The sequence below is a fragment of the Molossus molossus genome, unplaced genomic scaffold (assembly GCF_014108415.1).
Source record: "Molossus molossus isolate mMolMol1 unplaced genomic scaffold, mMolMol1.p scaffold_m16_p_6, whole genome shotgun sequence".
Classification (NCBI taxonomy): Eukaryota; Metazoa; Chordata; class Mammalia; order Chiroptera; family Molossidae; genus Molossus; species Molossus molossus.
This window is the reverse complement of record NW_023425399.1, coordinates 113,067,746-113,089,139: the sequence shown is the minus strand read 5'-3', so window position 1 is coordinate 113,089,139 and position 21,394 is coordinate 113,067,746. Positions and strand designations below refer to the sequence as shown.

General features: G+C 50.4%; 1 protein-coding gene across 3 annotated transcripts in view; it reads left to right on the top strand.

Moving 5' to 3' along the window:
* The window catches only part of CD226 (CD226 molecule), a 44,868-nt gene extending 23,926 nt beyond the window's left edge, over positions 1-20,942 (top strand). Inside the window, exons 4-6 of one of the 3 annotated variants that reach the window (XM_036245030.1) lie at positions 13,565-13,676; positions 17,977-18,028; positions 20,453-20,942. In XM_036245030.1, coding sequence (XP_036100923.1) covers positions 13,565-13,676; positions 17,977-18,028; positions 20,453-20,566 — 278 coding nt within the window. In that variant the 3' untranslated portion in view covers positions 20,567-20,942. The remainder of the gene's footprint in view (positions 1-13,564; positions 13,677-17,976; positions 18,029-20,452) is intronic. The other 2 variants (XM_036245028.1, XM_036245029.1) reach the window with 2 other exon arrangements.
* Positions 20,943-21,394: the final 452 nt, after the last annotated feature.

Here is a 21,394-nt window from a genome sequence, read left to right as displayed (position 1 = left end):
TGCCCATTATATGTTGAAAAAGGGCATACACACATCTTAAGTCATAGAGAAAATGGAGGCAGTGACAGGTTTTAGGAGGTATAGTTATTTAACTCGTACTAATTTTAAAAACTGTCTTTCTCTTGTCCAGCATGACTGCGTGTCTTGCCCAGAACGGTTCCTTTTCTTTTTACCTACGCCGTAAAGACTGGAAAACGAAAGGGGCTGGACGTCGCGGGCAGTACTGCTCAGTGTTCATCTGTTTTGGGTACCCGCAGAATGGCCTTCTGAGATTTGGGGGGTGGGGGGTGGGTTGAAAGAATGTCAACGGGGCCTGTTAGTCAAAAGTTATCATTGACAGATGGTGACAGCTGTTGACTGTATGCTTCGGTTTAATTCTCTCGAAAAATAACCCTGAGTACATATTGAATATCAAAAAATCAGATGGAAAGCAAAACTAGACTGCCTGCCTCTTCTCTGGTGCGGTTCGATGGTTTCAAAGCTGGAGGCTGTTTGGTCAAAATCAATGTAGAGCTGAAAGCAGAGACAGGTAGAAGGTGGGGAGCACAGTGCCCTGAGCACAGCTGTCTCAGCAAAGGCCCCGTGACGCACGTCTTCTCGGTCGCTCCGCACCTGCTCGTCAGCGCTGCTCGCTTTGTGGCAGGACGGCTCCTACCACAGCGACTCTCCCCTGACTCTTGTCTGCCTGCGTTCATATCCCGGCAGGACCAGGTACGCACAGGGCACCGCAAAGGTGACCCGATGTCCACCAACCTGCCGTGTTTCCAGGCCTGGATTGATTCCGAACAGAGAGAGACAGTGGCAGGAGCAGGAGTCGAACCCGAGTTCACTCTCGACGCCCTTTGTTCGACGAAAAGAAGGGCTTGTCTCCTGCTCGGGCCCCCGGGCCCTGGGAAGCAGTAGGAAACAGTTCTAGACGGACTTTTCAGCCTTTGAAATCTGTCTAGACCACAGGGGCCAGGGCCAGGGGCAAGCGTGGGGCACCACTGGTGACCAAGATCATTCCTGGCCCCTAATACTCTTTGGAATTTCATTAGTCATGAGAAAAGTATTTGCGTCTCCACCGAAAGAACTTGCGAAGTCTTTTAATATTAACGACCTGGTAGTCAAACTACTATGGCCTTAACTGAGCTGACACTTATAAGGAGGACGAGGGTCAAAGAAATGAAACCAGCCCTGGGGAGACTGGTTTGAACACACGCCCCCGGGCACAGCTGAGTGGTGTATGTAGTTAGTTACTCAGGTCCTTCCCCCATCTTCCCCCGTGAGGCCACTCAGCTGACCCACCAGGTTTCAGCGGGGCACCGATGGTCCGGGCGGGGACGGAACAGAGGACAGGGAGCCACCGGAAGTAAGCGTCAGCAGGGTGGACGCTGGGGCGGGTGGCTGCACTCCGTGGCTAGGTGGGTACAGAGGTTCTGAGTTACGAGTTAACACAGACGGTGATCGGCCCAATGCAGCGATAACGTGTCGAGATTCTGGATCTCACTAAGAGCAATGAAAGGCACTGTCCACTCCTGACCAACGATGGCAAAGTAACACGCAGGGAGGTGTCACATAGTCGAGCACGGAATGAAAGGAGACATTCGAAGCAGAAGAAATGAGCTAAGAGCTCGATGCCACGGGGGAGGGACGGAGCCCTCAAACTAGGCTACGAAGGAGCCCACTCCTGATAGACGAAGTCTCAGCTGGCACCTCCTCCGGGCAAACTCAGAAAAGGTGCCCCTTCCTCTGGGCAGCTGCGGACACAAGCTGGAGGACAGGCTTGCCCACGGGCCACCCGCCTTCTGCCCACTTTGATGGGAACAGAGGAGAGAGGGAAGTTGGTCTATAGGAACATCCGCCTCTGCTTGCCACTGCCTTGACCATCACTCACACTTCCCTACTTTCTCCTTTTCTTCACCAACCCACGGATTTTTACCACATTCACCTCCTTTCCGTTAGCGGTCCCGTCAGCTCTCACCACCTGCGAGATTTTTCCACGTCGGCCCACACGGCTTCCCGGCCACTGAACCAGGAGGTGTCTTGAATCTCTCAGACACGTATAACTTGGCCATGTGCACCCTCACGTCACTTCCTGCGTTTGTTTGCGGTGGACCAGACTCGTACACTAGAAATGGTTTGAGATTCGGGATTTTGGCATCTCCGCTTAGAGGTGTCAAGTCTTTCCAGAGTTTGTATTAATAAGTGTGGGCTGATTCTTTGTATGTTAGTCGTATGTACTCAAGTAGGGGCTGTGTCCATGTTGTGTTCAAGTTTTCGAGTTAGATTATCTCTAGATTTCCTTCATCAATACATGACCTTTGAATTTTAGTGATTCCTAATCAAAGAAACCTGAACTCTTAGAAGATTAATTGCATCATTTGAGGAGAAGTTTTCATTGACTTTATTTGCATCGATATCTTTAGAAAAAGTCTCTTTCCCTCTTCAACTTGATCTTTCTCGTCTCGTGTATTTTCTGTAAATGGCGCGTACTAGCCCTGGCCAGTTTGGCTCAGCGGTTGGAGCGTCGGCCTGCGGTCCCGAGAGACCCGGGTTCGGTTCCCGCTAAGGGCATGTACCTCGGTTGCAGTTTGTCCCCGGCCCTGGTCGGTTGTGCGGGTGGCAGCCACTCCATGTGTCCCTTTCACATCGATGTTTCCCTCTTTCTCTGTTCCCCTCTCTCCCTCCCACTCTACCTGAACAAAAAGTGGAAAAATGTCCTCAGGTGAGGATAAAAAAAAAAAAAAAATGGCGCGTACTTGCGAATCCTCCGCCGGGAGGACGGGTTGGTAAAGGAAGACGACGGAAGCAGACACGAGGAAACCACAGCGTCAGAGCCAAGAGAACCTTCCCACAGACTGCTCGGTGAGGCACAGGCTTCAGTAATCCAGACCCTTCTGTCCCACTCCTTGGATCTGTAGTCGGGTGACTCTGTGGCCATGCAGGGTGTCTGAGCTGGTGTGCAGGGGGCTGTGCTGCGCCCACTTCCCTAGCACAGTGTGACGAAGCCCGGCCCCCCCTTATCATCACTACACAGAACACAATGCACACAACCGTTAGTTTCCACGGCAGAACCCCGGCCCGGCGCCCACGGCCTGCGAGTCACACAGCCCCTCACCGCGCGGGGCCGCCCCACTTTTCAGGCCAGTGCAGTCAGGTTTTTAAGATTCCGGGCAGCAACTGGGTATCCAGACGCAACGGACGTTCCCATCCTCACAAGCGAGCTGATTACTCAATCATGGCCTATTATGTCGTCGGATCCGCCCGATCTGCTCTTTTAGGAGACACTGCGCTGCATACTGATGCCTCATCTCTCCTGACACCCCCCACCCTGCGGTCCTTTCCTTACACGCACTGTGTTTGTGCAGAGACAGGGGATGGCACTGAATAGGAAGATGATATTAGAGAGAAGGAAACATTGCCGAGCGTGTGTTGGTGTGTCAGGTACGTGCACAGGCTCGGGCGGGACAGCATGATCAGCAGTGTAGGGGTGCTGTTAGAAGCAGCTAATCTAGCCCGGCCGGTGTGGCTCAGTGGTTGGGCGACCCATGCACCAGGAGGTTGCTGGTTCAATTCCCGGTCAGGGCACACGCCGGGGTTGTGGGCCTGATCCCCAGGAGGGGGGCATGCAGGAGGCAGCCAATTGATGTTTCTCTCTCTCTCTAAAATTAAAAAAATAAAAACAAAAAAAGGCAGCTAATCTGGGAGACATTTTCCTGTAAGTGGGTCTTTATCCACGGTGCGAACTTCAAACAATGTGCGTGAAGCTTCCCTCTCCCGGGGAGCGTGGAGCACGGCTGGAGATTCAGATTCAGACGGACGCACCGAGCTTCTTCCTCCCGAGAGTCCGGGCCACAGGTGTTCCAGAGACCGGCCCGATGACTCCAGCCGCAAACTAGCCCTTTAGACGCTTAGTCCTGGGTGGGATGGTTCCTTCTAAAGCATCTGGGAACTGTTAACAGCTGGGGTGTCTCTCAGATCCTTACTGGGAGCTGAGCATAGAGGATTGTGTGAAAATGTCCCCAAAGGCCATTGAGAAATAACTTACCGTTTAGAAAAATTCGGTCTTGGCATAAGATGAATGGCGTTTCATTCTCAAGGGCAAGTCTAATTTTAAGTATTACAGTTCAATTCGTCAACGACCTCCAACTTCATCTGAAGTATTTCAGTCACGTACTGACCTGACTCCTGCCTGACATTCCAGGGGGACCTGCCCGGTCTGCAGAGGGGCCGTTTTGGAAAGGAGAGGACCTGCCTAGTAAAGAGATACATCTTTGGGCCCTAAATCTACGTTAAACTAATTCACACTGAAATGACTCAGGGATTCTTAAAGGGCATTTATTAAACTGAGAACTATTTTGGGATAGCTTTTATCAAATATTTTGCCATCCTCATCGGCCATTCTAACGTCTGTTTCCAGGATGCAATGTATTTCTCAACATCACTGTGATGTTTATACTTTTTTTATTTAAAGAAAAACAGAAGAGTGGTGTTTGATTTCATGAACCCACAGGCAGAGATTCCTCCTCCCACAGATGTAAGGTTGAAATGGTGACGGTCTCGATGGGTTCGGTGGGGAGTGGGGAAGGGCTTTCGGAATGAGAACCCTTATCATCATGATGACGGGACACCGGGGAGCAGAGGATAGACACTTGATGAGAAGATTGCACTCTCAAAGGGCTATCTTCAAATCAAAGCCCACAATGGATGTGTGCCCCAGATCGGGCCCCGAGGAGACACACTTACAAATACAGAGAGATAGGCTTCCGAGATAGGAGAGACAGGCTGTCCTGCTGTTAACATGCTGTGAGTTTTCTTGTCTTACGTAGAGCACTCAAAAGAGCTCTTCATTCTTTTTAAAAATGTTTTTATTGATTTTTTTTAGAGAGAGAAACATTGATGAGAGAGAAACGTCCGTCGGCTGCCTCCTGCACAGCCCCCTACTGGGGGATGGAGCCTGAAACCCGGGCGTGTTCCCTAATCGGGAATCGAACTGGCGACCTCTTGGTGCAGGGGTGGATGCTCCATCCACTGAGCCACACCACCGGGCAGTCCTTCACTCCGTCTCGCTGTGTGTCCATACACGCGTGAGTTCTGAGATCTGTTATATTTGTTAGGAGGAGCAAGGAGCGTATTGTTCAACCTGCCAGGGGGTAGACGTTTGATAAATACATGTGACTGTCGGGCGAGTTCACACTCATAGCGAACACCCCCATGTGCCCAGTCCCAGGTACCCGCATCGAAACAGCTCACTCGGCTTCCACGCTGACTCCTGTCTTCTCGTCCTGATCCAGCCAATAAAGGGATCACTTCTGAAACTGAATCATGCAATTCTGGTTTTTAATCCCTGGCTGTTTTTGAAAAGGAGAGACCAAGTGGGTAACCAGACTGGGGAGCCTCAGGCCGCAGGTTTGGGGGGGATTCCGAGAGCCCTGTTTCTCACAGCCAGGCACTGCTGTCGGACGTCCCGTGGAGCACGTAGCCGACATTATTTCGGGTACAGTGACGTCAAACCGGACAGAATGTTTGGAGGTAGATATTCACACAAAGCTCGCTGTCTGTTTCCTAGTCTGAAAAGATCTGTATGCCGTTCATAGCACATTTATGGGTAGGCCTCTATAAATGGCCTCTAGTTCAAATCGGGAGGTTTTCCAAGGACCCAGGGGAGAGTTCTAAGCAGCAGTGATGAGAAGGAGGTGTCCCAGGGCCTGGTGTTGGCTGCGTTGTGAGACACCGACACACTGTTCGTATGTGTGCCAGTCACTCCAAGCACTGACTGACAGTGACTCAGAACAGTTCTGTTCTTGTCATCTACATTTTTCAGATGAGAAAAGCGAGACTTGGAGAGGGTGAGCGATGTATTCAGGGCTCCATAGCCAATAGGGGGAGGGGCCGGCACCCACGGGTGGGCCGACCGGCAGACCTCTCGTTCGTAACTGTGACGCTGTTGCTGCTCCAAGTGGAAGGAAACAGAACTCATTGCTGCGGCCCACGGATGTCTCCGGAGGAAGCTGCTTCTGCAGAGCCCCGCGGCCTGGCCCTCCCTACAAGGCCGTTGGAGGCGCAGCAGCCTGCAAGCTGAGCTGCATGGGGAGCACTGTGGGCGAGGGAGGGGGAGCTGTGCTCCCACACTTTCCTGCCAGCTCTGTGGGCTTCTGCTGTGCAGGGTTGCATGGGGTTTTCCACTGACTTGTGCCCTTTTGGGGGGCGTGTAGGTGTCATGGAGTCATGTGAGGGAGGGTTCCCACTCATGCGTCTGAGGAATGAGCAGTCAGGTGGCAGGCATTAGGGTCTGGAGGGGAGTGCGGCATTAGGGTTTGATGAAGCCAATTCCACACCAGAAACAAACGGGAACTTTAGGAGCAGCCTCCGGGCAAAGGAGGATCGAGGTGCTGGCTGGAGAGTGTTGGCCGTAGCTCACCTCTCACACTTCTTCTTGGCTGTGTCAGGCACCCGCCCTGCACCTTCACAGACCTGCTCACTAGACCTTTCCCTCCGGGGAAAGCCCCCTCCCCCGAGCGCCTTCCCAAGCACACCCTCGTTGCCTCTCCAGGCCCCCCCCTTCTCCTTCCTCTCCAGGCCTGCTCCCTCTGGTTCTTGTAGGTGAGCAATGACCGTGAGCCCAGAGCCCGAGTTACTGGCCATCAGAATCCTCGTGCCTCCTCTCGCAGGGATGGCGAGGGCTTACCCTCCAAAATCTCCCAAGAAAAAACACAAAAGTTTATTTTCTATGTGCAGGTATTAGGAATAGTTATATTCTCTCACATTTATGAACCTTGGCAGCCGAATACGTAAAATATTTAAACGGTGGGTTTGCCTATTGTGTTTTATTGCACGGGGAAAGTGTTTATCTTGATTTCAGTAGAGCGTCTGAGAAATTTCCCATTATGGCCGTGTGCAGAGCACAGCCCAGACACTGTCATGGAGGGTCACGCTCGCTTAGACAGCAGTAATGACGACAGTGTGCTGGGGAATTACAATTAGAACCCAAATCTCCTCCCTACCCGGAAAACAGCTCCGCAAAGGTAGGAAAGAAAGAAAACAGTTTTATTATTGAAAAAGCACTCAACCGGAATTGCAGCGTGCATCTCAGACGACCTGCTGAGAGACCTCAGCAGACAGCGCCTCCCTTTCTGCAGCCCCCGGCAGCTGCACCCCGCTCCGTGCACGTTCTCGGGGTCCGCAAGCAGAGGACTCGATGGCGCTGCGTGTCACCTGGACTCACAGGTTCATCCCGGAGTGAGCTGCTTCCGTCTTTGCCCCAGGGATCCGTTTACATCCTGGAGCTCGCTCCTGTGCCCCCACAGAACTGGGACGTGGGGACGTTGTCTTCCTTGGCGGGGACATTCCAAAAGGAGGGCTTCCGCTTATTACAGCGAAGAGAATCAGAGCAAGATCAGGGAAGAGGCAAGATACGGGGACTGAGTCCCAGATGGAACGCAGGTGTTCGTTACACACCACGCTGTCGGTCTGAATGGCTCGGACACAGTGAAGCGCTGTAACAGTTGGGAATGGTGGTGGCAGGCACGGAGAGCCGAGGTCTCACCCCCTAGTCGAGGGCCCCTCCGAGGACAGCAGCCGCAGGCCTGCCGTGCTCACTGGTCCCCACACGAGTCCACCAAGAGGGTGAGCAGGGCTGCAGTCCTGGCGGCCTGACTCTCCTTTAAATCACATGTTCACGAAATTGAGGTCTGTGCTCAGGGAATATAACCCGACAGAAATATTGGGGTGACAAGGTGAGGCGTCTCATACGGTGGAGTCGGTCTTGAGAACGTTCGCGACAAATGCACCAAGTCAAGAATGTCACCATCCCTGTGCCTCGTGTGCGGACTCAGGTACCCCGGCCATCCCTGCACTGGTCACTGTAGAGCACCGGGCCCATGGTCGGGCATCACTCACATGGTGACTCCAGAAAACGGAGCTGGATCGAGAAGGTGACCTTTGCAGCCAGTCTCAGACGACATCTCCCACCCGACGTAAACTGTTTAAGGGCTTAAGTCATCTTATGTCCAGAGAGGCAAACCCAGTGTCGCGAATAGCGCGTTGGGCTGCAGACCACTTCCCTCACGGCCTTGCCTGGGCTGTACCTGGGCAAGAACATTGCTTCGCTTCTCGGTTAAATCCGACAGCACTTTCCTTCTGAGGGTGAGCAGATGCTCATCACTCAGGAAAGATTACAGGCTGATGTCGTGGTCCTTTAATTCTCTGAAAACGATCGATCTCCTAGGACCTTCTTGCTATAGGACAGGGAAAGGTTTCTGAAATACCAAGAGTATAGAATTGATCTGCACAAAGAAAACTGACCTTTGGAAGACTGTCGCCATACCAATATCCACGTGCTAACTATTTCCGGCACCCGGGAAAGTTCAGCCAGCTTCAGGCTATGGTTCTTCCCAGGGGCCCGCGGAGTGACAGGTGCTCACACGTGTTCGCCTTTCCCCAGGAAGGTGGGCGTGCGCGGTCAGGAGCAGGGGCCCCCTGCTCCGCGTGGCTAACTCAATATGAGATGCCAACGTGGAAGGAATAGGAATGGATTATTTCTTTACCCCTAACTTTGAACGTATAGGTACAAAATATAAGTAGGCTATTAATAATTTATATATTAGGTGGTGCTTAAATATATAAAGCACCTCTGTCTGTTTTATCTAAGCCCCCTTGTTTCTGCTCCTTTTTTAATGAGGCAGAAAAGTAAGAAAATCTTATGCCAACACACACCCCTGGGCCTGGCTGCGGGGTCGGGCGGTGGTTTTCCTAGCATGCTCCTCAGTCCAGATAGTTAGGTTGGGAGTGACTTGCCTCACTACCCTGACCCCAGTTTCCTCCCTCAATGGCCCCAAGCTCTGATACAGAGTAAACGATGACAGGGACACCCGCTGGTGCCCATCGGCTCTGAGGGAAGTGCCCGGCTGCATCTCTGGGGTGGGCCGCCCAAAGGGTTCGTAACTCAGCCGCGAGTACTTGTCACTGGAGGGTCGCAGCCCTGGCGTGAGTTATTCATTCATAGATCCCTCTGACAGTTTGTTGTAACTGTGTCTATCCTCTTTGACGGGAGGGAAAATCATGGCCGGAGGGTTCGCGACCCTTGTCCTCCGAGGAATCAACACACCACCGGGACGAACGTGGGAAAACACGTCCACACAATAGTGGCTGCTGAGAATGGGCAGGAACCCTTTCTTCTGTAAGCGAGGCGTTTGAGGGCTGACATTTCTCAACCCAAGATCTGTGAGCCGAACGTAGCAAAAAGTAACCATGAGGACTGTCGCCTCCCTAAAGCATCCAGTGCCCTTTGCTCTGCTTTGTAACGCTTGTGTTTTTAGCCAGAGGACGCCCGCCCGGCCAGTTGTGCGGTTGTGCCACGTGGTCCTGAGTGTTGATGGCTCATGGATCACAGCGGGGGGGACAAGAAAGGGGGGAGAGGCGGGACTGGCTGGAGGCGGGGGTGCTCGGTTCGTCTCTGCAGCGGGACTGAAATGTTGGGGCGATAAGGATCTTATGCTGACATCTCCCGGGGGTGGGGCTGGCACCCTTATTCCTCGTGGGAAATGCCCGTTCCAAGCGTGCTTTTACATCAAACTTAAATCATAAAAACGTGGATTTGAAGTCATGTTAAACCCATACACCGCAGTATGCCTCGAACTACCACGTGCTGAAAGATGAAGGAGTAGAGAGATCTGACTCCAACAAACATTATGCCCAACACGACTAGGACAGGTGAAAAGAAGGGACAGGTCCCGCATTACAGAATGTACTGGAAATTCCGATTTATAATTCAGCATTGCGAGACAAGTGGCCACACCTTTAGGTGGTTTCTGCTTCTTAATTCATTTCATTTAGAGCTCAGTAGAAGAAGAAATGCCATCTTCATTCTTAAGGGTTCCATGTACCCGTCTACAGAGTAGCTCCCCAACGCCGCATTTTAAATGTAACCGCTCCATTTTGGCAGATTTTTCTGGATAAGCATGCAGACCTTTGAATTTTGTGCTATTTTATTTCCTGATTAATAAAAGCAATACATCATTTAGACAGTTTGGACAATACCAAAGAGCCTAAGGAAATAATTGCTTTTAATTCTACTCCCTGAAGATCATCACTTTAAAGATTTGGCATGTTGTCGCTTTGCAGGCATTTTTTCCGGTAAGTTCCATACTTGATGGAGATATTTTAGCCAGTGCAACCGTGAATTCTGGCTTTAATTTTTTACTTAGCTTTCTATCTGGAGTCAGCAGTTTTTCATTTCCTTGGAATTCTTTCCACACATCATTCTAATGTCCAAAAGCCTGATTTTCCTGATTTTCAAAGAGTGAGCCCCCCCCCCCCCCCATCCTAGGAGTCGCAGGAGAGCTGCCAATCCTGGGACCCACCCAGACCTGCCAATCAGAACTCTGAGGGCGGGGCTCAGAGACCTGGTCCTGGTTGAACAAGCCCCCAGGCGATTTTATTGCAAATGGAGTTTGACAACCCCAGCTGCAGGGTCTTGCTAGTTAGTCTACATTGGGAAATAAGGATTTTTTTCCTGTTATAAATGTTATACAGTTCCGAGTATTTCTTTAGAATAAAGTAATTAATGAAATGTGCAAGCACCCAGTGAAAGGGAGTGACGAGAGACCGATTTCTTTCTCGTTGCTGGTTGTAGCAGTTTTTACTCCCCAAAGGCAAGGTAAGAGGGGCTGTCTCACCACCGACTTCCTTTTGTACAAACTTATTCTTTAAGAGCATTTTGTTAATAAGGCATATCTCTCCTATTGTCTTATATACCTTTTTCTTTTCTTTCTTTATTTTTTAAATATATTTTTATTGATTTTTTTAGAGAGAGAGGAAGGGAGAGATAGAAATATCGATGATCAATGTGTCTCACTTGGATCAGCTGCCTCCTGCACACCCCCTACTGGTGCTCAAGGCTGAAACCTGGGTCTGTGCCCTGACCGGGAATTGAACTGGTGACCATGGACAATGCTCAATCCACTGAGCCACACCAGCCGGACTGTACATTTTTCTTTATTTTTTTTATTTTTTTATCCTCACCCGAGGATATTTTTCCATTTTTTTGTACAGATAGAGAGGGAGGGAGAGAGAGAGAGAAACATCGATGTGAAAGGGACACATCGAGTGGCTGCCACCTGCACGACCAACCAGGGCCGGGGACAAACTGCAACCGAGGTACGTGCCCTTAGCGGGAACCGAACCCGGGTCTCTCCGGACCGCAGGCCGATGCTCTAACCGCTGAGCCAAACCGGCCAGGGCTACATTTTTCTTAATAGCAAGGATAGAATAAAACTACTAACCATTTTTTTTGTCTTTACATGCCATTTGCAATCATTTGTCCTACAGTTATTTTTCATTTTGATTGACTCAATCCTGTATATTTATTTATTTTTATAAATTGGAAAGTCATTTCTCATTCCAGAGATTTATTTATTTATATTTTCTTCTAATATTTACATTGAAAATATTAGACCTCTAGTTCACCCAGATTTTTTTTTACTGTAATAAAGATCTAAATTGCCTTTTGTTTGTTTGTTTTTTTATCCTCACCCGAGGACATTTCTCCATTTTTTGTACAGATAGAGTGGGAGGGAGAGAGAGGAAGAGATATATAGAGAGAAACATCGATGTGAAAGGGACACATGGAGTGGCTGCCACCGCACGACCAACCAGGGCCGGGGACAAACTGCAACCGAGGTACGCGCCCTTAGCGGGAACCGAACCTGGGTCTCTCAGGACCACAGGTTGATGCTGTAACCACTGAGCCAAACCGGCCAGGGCTAAATTGCCTTTTAAAACAAGTAGTTAAAAAGATTCTCCCAGAATAGTGTCAATGAATTTACTGATAATAACTTTTCTTGCTATGACTGCCTGTTGGATTTAACCTTAGCATTTATTATATTCAAATCATTTCAATATAGCAGGTATGATGCTTTCATAGTACTGGGGTGTAATGCAAAATAATTTCAGGCATTTTGTTTATTTTTATAATGTGCCAAGAACTTCAAAAGGTTAATTTCTTATTTCATGGGAAGAAAGTTTAACTGTTCTTTTCGTAGTGGTAGTTCGATGTATTTTTGTTTGGAATAAATTCCGCTTTTCCTTTCCCCACCGTATTTGGACAGAAGCCATTTCTAGACTCTCTGTGCAAAGTCTTTAAAAAATTTTTTTTTCTTTATTGATTTTAGAGGGAAAGGAAGGGAGAGGGGGAGAGAGAGAAACATTGATGAGAGGGAACATCGACTGGCCGCCTCCTGCATGCCCCCCACTGGGGATCGAGCCCACAACCTGGGCCTGTGCTGTGACTGGGAATTGAACTGGCGACCTGTTGATGCGTGAGTCCATGCTCAACCTCTGAGCCCCTCCGGCGGGGCACTGCGCAAAGTCTTTAAAGCCTTCATATGTGTTTACACTTGTATTCACCTTGTCGGTTAAACGGATTTAAAGCACAAAAGCAGTGTTCGTGATTTGACGTACTTTCTCTTTGCACTGATGCTTGCAAACGAACAGGTGTGTGTCGACTTTGAAAAAATTGCAGCTAAAGGGTGAATTAGGAAGGAGGAAATGATCTGTCAGATTGTGAAAAATCCAGTGAGAAGTGTGATTTTTTGGTTACTGTGGGGTTCCAGGCAGCCGGGGTCACAGGACCAGCCCTGGCCAGGCCCTGCCTGGGCTCACTCTGCCGTCCCAAAGAAAGGTGGCCATGACGACAGCCCCCGGCTTCCCACCCAGCCCGCTCCCAGCAGCAGCACAGCGCCCGTCGTGGAGTGTCTTCCGAGGAGGACCGTGGGTGGCCGTGGGTAAGGCGTGCTGTGGGCAGGAGGTCAGTCTGCAGACAAATCGCTCTCTGAGCTCACGGGGTCAGGCTCCAGATGATGTGTCTTTAGTGGTTTATTACTCTGAATGTCACCTCGATAGATTCTCACCACAATTCTGTGATGTGATCAGAAGTTCCCACTGTCTCGGCGGACAGATGAAGAAAGGTGCGCAGAGGTCAAGGTGGTCAGGACACTGACCAGTGAGCGAACTAGGCTGGGAAGTGCGGATCCCTGGACCATGCTTCTTTCCACGGAAGCAGGGAGTCAGAACAACGCATTTTTGCTGATTATTTTTTATCATTAACCCCAACTGAGTAGAAAATAGTTCTTAAACAAAATTCTACTTATAAACATCAAAGTTATCTACTGTTGTGTGTTGAAAGTACTGAAGATATCAGACTTAAGAAGTAACCTTAATTTGTATACGATTCTGACAGCTATATTTTTCTACAAAAGAGTTTATGTTTGGGATCACGAGCTCCTCAGAATAAAGGGAGATCTGTCCCGACACACACTCTTCTATTCTTACTCTTAAGGGTCAAACCCAATCTTAGAGATCAAGGAGCTAATTAAAATCCGCGAGGAGTCAGAAATATTTAGGAGACTCTGGAAGAAAAATAATCTTTTTCCCTTATCTCGTCCTGCTTTTTCTTGGATTTGCTGTTTGTTTTCGATTGTTCCTTATGAGGATTGATGTGCCATGTCTTCATTTTTCTAACTTTCTTTTTGCTGGCTTTTGCTGAATTCCTAATCCCTACTATAATTTTTTTTTTCTCTCCTAGGTAAAACCCATCACCAAGATAGCCAGTACATCGTCTTCATGGCTGTCGGGGCAGTTTTATCGCTGCTGTTTGTTACCCTAATTGCCGCTGTCATTGCCGTGGTTCATAACAGGTGAGCACTGCCCCTCCTCCTGAGTCCTGTTTATCCCGAGTGTTTCTGATGTTCGCGGTTCTGTTATAAATAACCCCGTCGTCGGCCGAGCTGTCTTCGCGCTCACGGCCATTCTGTTGAGAGCTGTTCTGACGCAGAGGAGAGGAAGCGGTTGTGGTAACGTCGGAGGAGAAAGGGGGAGTCGTTCACTTAGTACTTGGTAGGAGCCGGCCATCCGCCCCGTATGAGCAGCAGTGTCCTGTTCTGGCCAGCTGCCCGAGGCTTCTGCTCCGTCTCCCGTGCATCCATCTCCCTCCTTCTTTAGGACAAAAGGTTGCTGGGTGAGGGGTGGTGTGAGTGAGAGAGACAGAGACAGAGAGAGAGAGACAGAGACAGAGACAGAGATTCTGAGGGGGAAGGACAGGCGTGAACAGTAACAACGCCTTCATTTTTCCATTCATCAGATGTTTGTCGTACAGCGGGGAACGAGATGGATGCCGCATGCATTCTAATAAGCAAACCGCGTGCTTGCAATGGTTGTCTATTCTTCGAAACGAGCCCTTTAGGTGCTCTTAATAAAAGTTATCGAGGAAGAAAGGGGTGGGGAGGGGGACCTCAGAGAGAGCACGTGGCCGTGGCCTCCTGGTTTCCGCCTTGTACGGTCCGTGGCACCGCGGGGAGTTTCCAGGGGACGCCCCCTTCCCTCTCGAGCTCCCCACGTTCATCTCTCATGTGCCTGGGCGTCTGCTGCAGTCTCAGCGGTGACCACTTAGGGTTGGAATTACTGTGGTGACATTGAGCAGGAAGGTGACATGCCAGCCTCCGCCGCGGACTGCGCTCCAAACACAGCACTGCCTTCCTGAGGAGGGGCCCGGACACGCGATGCCTGCCCTTAGCATGTCCAGCGCACCACACTCTTTACGCGTGTCTATCGGGTGGGTGAATCCCTGCACCCCCACACTTCTCTTCCCCGAATGTGACCACGAACACACGCACACGCGTGTGCACCCCCACCCCCACCCACAGAGCTTGCTGATCGGATCCCAGGGGGTTTCTCCATCTCCCCACTCTCCACGTCTTCGGGGGCTCTGCTCACCACCCCTGATTCCAGCCACGCTCTCCGATCTGCTGTCCTGCTCCGGACTCTCCGCTCTTTCCGATGCACCGAGTGCTCCTTTTCCAAGAGCTCAAGCCGGCGGGTCACCTTCCTGCTCAAAGCCCTGCCTCTCCGCTGCCACCAGAGAAATGGCAAAGCTCACCAGCCCCGTCTTCCGGCCTAGCCTCATTTCCCTTGGTGTGTGCCCCCTTCCACCCCCGATATTGACAGATTTTCTTGAAACTGCAACTTCTATTCTGTGAACACACTTGACCCTCTTCCCAGTGTGACGCCACCAAAATGCTCTCCCTCCCCCCGCTTCGGCCTCAATCCTGTGCTCGTTCGAGGCGGGGGACGCAGGCGCCTTGCGGGTCTGTCCGGGCCTCCGTCCCTGCCAGGAGGCGGCGTCACCCTCCCGAACCACACGCTTCTCACGGGCTGCCCGGCAGCCAGCGTTCTCGGCGAAGCACCTTCCCGCTGGTCTCTCGTCCTGTCCGTGGCCGCAGGCCCAGGACGCATTCATTTTGCAGTGTGGTCGCCCCGAGCGCTCATCTTCCCACGCAGCGGATGGTCAGTGGCACTCGTCTAATTAAACCGAAACACGAAACTGTCGTTTTTTCTTCCTCTCCGTCACCCTGCGGCCCTCAAATCTCTCTCGGGCTAGTGATCAGCCGGCTGAGGTGAGAGCCAGGGTGTCCATGACCTGAGACTTTCTCTGCGGCGTCACCTTGGCGGATAAAAACGCGCGGAGGGGCGATGTGGCCACAGGAACACGGGGGCGCTCAGAGGGGAACAGCAGGTCTCTGGCGGGTCACAGACCCTGGGCAGGAAGGACTGAGTTTCACGAAAGCGAATCCCTTTTACGTGAATAGCTAACTTGAACCGCAGACTACACTGTCCCACTTGGGCAAGTGTGATGAGTAGAGGCTTCGTGGACTGGACCGCGTCATCACGGCCGGACACAGAGGGGAGGGTCCCTGGTCTTGCCACCCTGTCCCTGTATCAGTGTGTTGTTCCTTAGAATGGACATGGTTGGAAAGGTGATGCCAGGGCCAATCAGTGACCTTCTGAACTCTGTCCTCGTGACTGTTTAAACTACTCCTGTCGCTTCAGAGGTGCTGACTTGGATAGAAGGCAAAATAAATCAGTGTGCCTGGAGGAAATGGGATTCTTCCCTCACGGCCAGAGCCTGGGGCCCGTGGGCCACGACCCCGAGCCCCGTGTCCGCTCCCAGGCCCTGCGTTCCAGTCGGATCCCAGTGCCTCCTGCTGGTACGCTGCCAGTCTCTACACGGGCACCTGCATTGTAGGAGAAATGGAACATTTAGTGAGCGGTGTTCAACACGTCCTCTTACACGTGTTGTCAGCGTCGATGTTGACAACAAAGACGGTGGGTGGTCTGCCTGGGATTCTCCAGGTTTCAGCACTGAAGTCCCCTGGGCCCTGGGAAACTCCAAATCCACAAACCGGAACAGCTGGTCAACCTAGACCCAACCACGCCCTAGTTACGGTCTTTATTGAACAGTAAGAGGACTGACCTTTAGAGACTCTGGCAAGGAGTTAAGTCTCAAAGCACAAGTTCAGCACAGAGCATCTGACTCAGCTTCACATTCTCTTCATCGCATTGTATACTTTATTAAAATATATATATATGTCTTGGACCTATTTGGGAAACTTAACTCCATATTGTGTTATAACAAGCCTCGTGGACCATGATTTAACAAAAGATCAAAGGTCACAGATCAGTGTCTTGGTTTCCTCATGTGTAACAAGCAGATAATAATACCTCCCAAATACATTTCCTTTGAGCAGCAAATACTTTTCATAAAACACCTACAAACGTGGCTTGCACATAGTAAACTTACACATCCAATAAATAAATGATTATCTCAATAATACTTAAGTCGAGAAATAAAAAGCACGTAGAAGAAGTGAAGTTGGTCATTGTGTTGAGCTGGTGGGGGATTTCACAGCACGTAGTAGGGACCACGGGGCCCACATCCCCATTTGAACTAACTTGCCTTGGAGAGGGACGATCTTGCCTGTTTCCACAGTTTTCTTGAAGGAACGCTTAGCTCATCTTTAAAAAAAAAATGACTGCATGTTTGCATCTGACCCACCTTCTCTGTTGCTCAGTAAGAATCTTTTCTTTGGGGAGATGAAGAGGTGGTCCCCATCTCCCCGGGAAACATCCTCACACCTGGAGGCAGGTGTCTGAGCGACTGTGTCCAATTACAGTAGCTTCCTCTCTTCTTCTGAATCTTCTTCTTGAAGATTCCCCAGGACGTTGGGTTTTGTAGGTTGAGTTGGAACCTGGAGAGTTTGCTGAATGACATAGCTCCAGATTGCCCCTTCGACACAGCAGCCCGGCCCAGAGCAGGGGAACACAGCCATCCCAGGGGGGGGGGGTGCTGTGGGTTCCAGTCCCATACTACCACTAACCAACCATGATATGTGGGGCAAGTTACTCTTCTTCTCTCCGCCTTAGTCCCCCAACCTGTATTCTGTTTTTCCCTTTATTGATTTTAGAGAGAGAGGGGAAGGGAGAGGGGAAGAGAAACAGAAACATCGATGAGAGAGAACATTGATTGGCCACCTACTGCACATTCCCCACTGGGGATTTGGCCCACAACCTGGGCATGTGCCCTGACTGGGTATCGAACCGGCAACTTCTTGGTGGAAGGGGCCATGCTCAAGCACTGAGCCACACCAGCCATGCTCAACCTGTTAAATAGAGAGTCTTTATCCCCCCCTAATGCAATCTAAATAAAATAACCCACACAGGTGGTTTAGTAAAACACCCAGAGACTTCATACCCCTTAATTATATTATCATTGTCATCCAAGAAGTTACTCCACTAGCACTTAAAAGGATGTATTTGTTGTGGGAAATCAAGTTTGAAATTACATGGAGAAGGCCATAAGCCATTTATGTAATAACCCACAGTGACCCTTCTGCAGTAACCTCACCGAGATGAACGACTCATGTCCCCTGCCTGCAATCCCCTGCAGTTGCCTCCAGCATCTGGGGGCACAGGGAGGAGGTAGGGGAGACGAGACGATTTAGGTCAATGGCATTGTGGGGAGGTACGTGTAAGGAGACTGGGTGGCCACCTGGCCACGTTCAGTAAGAGCACCGGAGCTGGGGCAGGGGAGGCGCAGAAGGTTTAAAATGACCCCTGTCCGGAGTGCAGTTCTTAATACCTCCATTGAATGTGTATTTCCAGAAGGAGACAGAAAAAAGTCCAGTGTAAAGAGTCTGAGAACACGCAGAATCAGGTAAGTTTGCTCAGACCTGTCCTCTTCCCCGTGCGTGTCACGGATGTCCTGCGAGCTCGGTCCGCCAGGCAGCCAGCAGGCTCCGCTTTGACCCTCCTCTCGACAGTCTGGTTGTGCCGCTGCCTGTATTTCAAGCGTCAGCTAGCTGATGAAACTAGTGTTTCTCCCGTTATTAATACCCTTCGAAACTGTTTGCTTTACTTCAATATAAATAAACGAGCCATCCCACGGACATAACAACACTGTGTATTACCAAAACCTGTCCTGGATTCCTAGGGCTGCTCCAACAAAATTCCTACAGAGCTGATGACATCAACAACAGGAATCTAGCCCTGGCCGGCTTGGCTCAGCGGTTAGAGCGTTGGCTCTTGAACCAACGAGTCGCGGGTTTGATTCCAGTCAAGGGCACGTACCTGGGTTGTGGTTCGTCCTCGGCCCTGGTCAGGAACCTGCGGGAGGCAACCAGTCAATGTGTCTCTCTCACATCGATGTTTCTCTCTCTCCCACCCACCCACTCTATGAAAAATACCCTCAGGTGAGGATTAAAAAACAAAAAACCCAGAAATCTATTCTCTCGCAGTTCTAGAGGGTTGAAGTCCAAAATCACGGTCTCGGCAGGATCGGTTCCTCCCTGGGAGGAGACAGCTCCACGCTCCTCTGAGCATCTGCCGTCTTCCCGAACGCCTTGGCCCGCCTTGGCCCGTGGCCCCGTCGCTCCAGTCTCTGCCCGTCTCCACACGCGTTCTTCCCAGTGTGTGCTTCTAGTCTCCCTATTTCCACCCAAGGCCCCGTCATGAAGGTCTGGGAAGAACACACATTTGGGGGATACTATTGGACCCAGTGCAGGGCATACTACTATTTTTATGCATAGGGTCTCGTGAGGATCGGATTAAACGACACACAGGACCCGAAGCATTGGCAAGCAAACAAGGAGCAAGACGGGCACAGTCCATGATGTTCATCAATCTTATTACCTTTTGATTGACTGATTCATTACAGGCTATAAGCTCAAGAGCTTTCAGATGGCTGCCGGCCTCTGATGAGGTGGGACCTTCTGTCCCTCACCCTCCCTGTGCCCGTCCCCCTCTGTTTACTGGAAAGAGTAGGAAATCCCATCTGCTTCTGCAGATGAGAGGGATGCTCGTGTTCATGCTCCTGTCTCCACGACAGGTCAGATATTCTCTTTGACACACATCATTCTGTTTAGGAACTTTTACAATAAAATATTGCCCCAAGTGTTACCTACAATTGCATCCATTTCTCTACAACTTAATTGCTTCCCATTACATTCTCCCCAGCCAAAAGGCCAAGCACCAAAGCATTCTGACCATTCACTGTGTGTGCTTCAAACTTCTTACTACTCTAGCAGTTGAACTTTTCCCTTCTGTTAAGTATTGCTCGTTGCAAAAGAATCTTTTTTTTTTTTTCCTGAATAATTCCTGGCTTACTTTTTTTTTTTTTTTTGGCACCAACTGCAAAATCTCAAGACATCTTGCCTTGTTTTATCTGCCGACTTCTGCTTGAGCTAAACAGTGGTCTGTCTGTACAAGGTTTGGATTTGTCCTTTGTTCTCAGTGGTCATCCGCTCAAGCCAACCCGAAGCCAAATTTGCTGCTGTGAATTTCAGAGGGAAGGAGTTTTGCAACTTCCTACATTATGTGCTCAACTGTTTCAGGCTTTTTAGAATAATGGCATCTTGAACGATGATTAGAAAGTTAGATGTTTAAGTTGATATTAAGATGAAGTTAGACTTACTTGATTTATTTTTTATCTGACAGGTGATGTAAGTAACAAGGACACTTGAACATGCTTTCTCCTTGCAAACACCAAAGCCACACTAATAATAACATTATCTTGAAAGTGAATATCAGTTTATTTTGTAAATTTATTGTGTTCAGTTGCTTATTTTTAAGGTAGGACACCGTATATTTTAAAAGTATTGCCTCTCATGACATTCATTCAACAGTAGTGAATGGGTGCCCACAATGGGAAAATACTAGATTAGACTTTCCATATAAAGAATGATTGTCCTGCCCTGGCCGGTTTGGCTCAGCGGTTGGAGTGTCGGCCTGCGGACCAGAGAGACCCGGGTTTGGTTCCCGCTAGGGGCACGTACAAACAAACAAACAAAAAAGAATAATTGTCCTCATCAAAACAGCCTGGTATTGGGGAAGGGGATTCTGCATCTCCACCTGAACCCGGCCTAGCAGGGATGGTGCAGACCAGGCCTCCTCTGCTGCGTCTCACTGGAGGCCCTGCAAGTCACGAACGCGATTTCTTGCAGAGGTTCGGTAGTGTCATGAAATTAATGGTGATAGAAATTTGCCCTGTGGTCGTTGAATGGAGGAGATATTTGTGTTCAGCATCTTTGTCAGCGGCTGAAATGCAGGGGATTATTGACACCCTCTCCGACTGTCTTTCCAGGCATCGAACAACTACAGAAACCCCTACTTCAACAACCAACCCTCGGATGGCGCTGGAGAGGATGTTTACGTCAATTACCCAGTCTTCTCTCGCAGACCGAAGACGAGATCCTAAGCTTGCCCCTTGACCTGAGCAAACTGACGGTGACTGTTGTGTGCATGGGTCCTTGTACAGCTTCTTCCCACTACGCGGTGTCCCTGGTTACAGCGGGCGAATATATTTTAATTTATATTTTCCAATCCGAACGTTAGCCTATTTAATTCCCCACACAACACTGGAAAAAGGACTCTCGGCGTTAACTTTACATAGGAAATCTCCACCTCGTAAGTAATAGAAGCCTACGCACCAATTTCTAAAACAATTACAGAGACACAATTTGGGGTATATTAACAAAACAGAATATGATAAAATATTAAAGGCAATCTCCTGTCCACCGATGTCATCACCTCTTCCCTGAAGGGGCAGGCTCGAGACGGTCTGGGAGCCCTCAGAAGCCCCCAGGACTGTGCCTAGGGTGCAGAGGTCCCCCCGCCCTGCTGTGCGTGGCTGGCTGGGTCCCTGGCTGCCGCAGGCACAGCCGTGGCGCTGCGGACCTGCCCGCTCCTGTTCCCCCTGGTTTTGGGGACCTTCCTCACCCACAGAACATTCTTGACAGAACTGTTTCAGGAAACCCGCCGCTAATGATCTTAGACATGACGGCACCTCCCGACTCATGCAACAGAGCCGCCCAGGGAGGTCCAGCTGCGGGCAGGGTTACATACCAGGGCTCCATGTCGGGCCCAAAGTCAAGCCTGGCCACAGACCCGTTTCCAGACCCCCTGCTGCGGGCTGGGTCCACCTGGCCGGCCTCAGCCTGCGGCTCCTCGGGCCGCCAGCAGCTCCGGGCCAACTCCCGGCGGTCATCTCTGCCGGGCGGAGGGTTTCCGCAGGGGACCGAGCAGA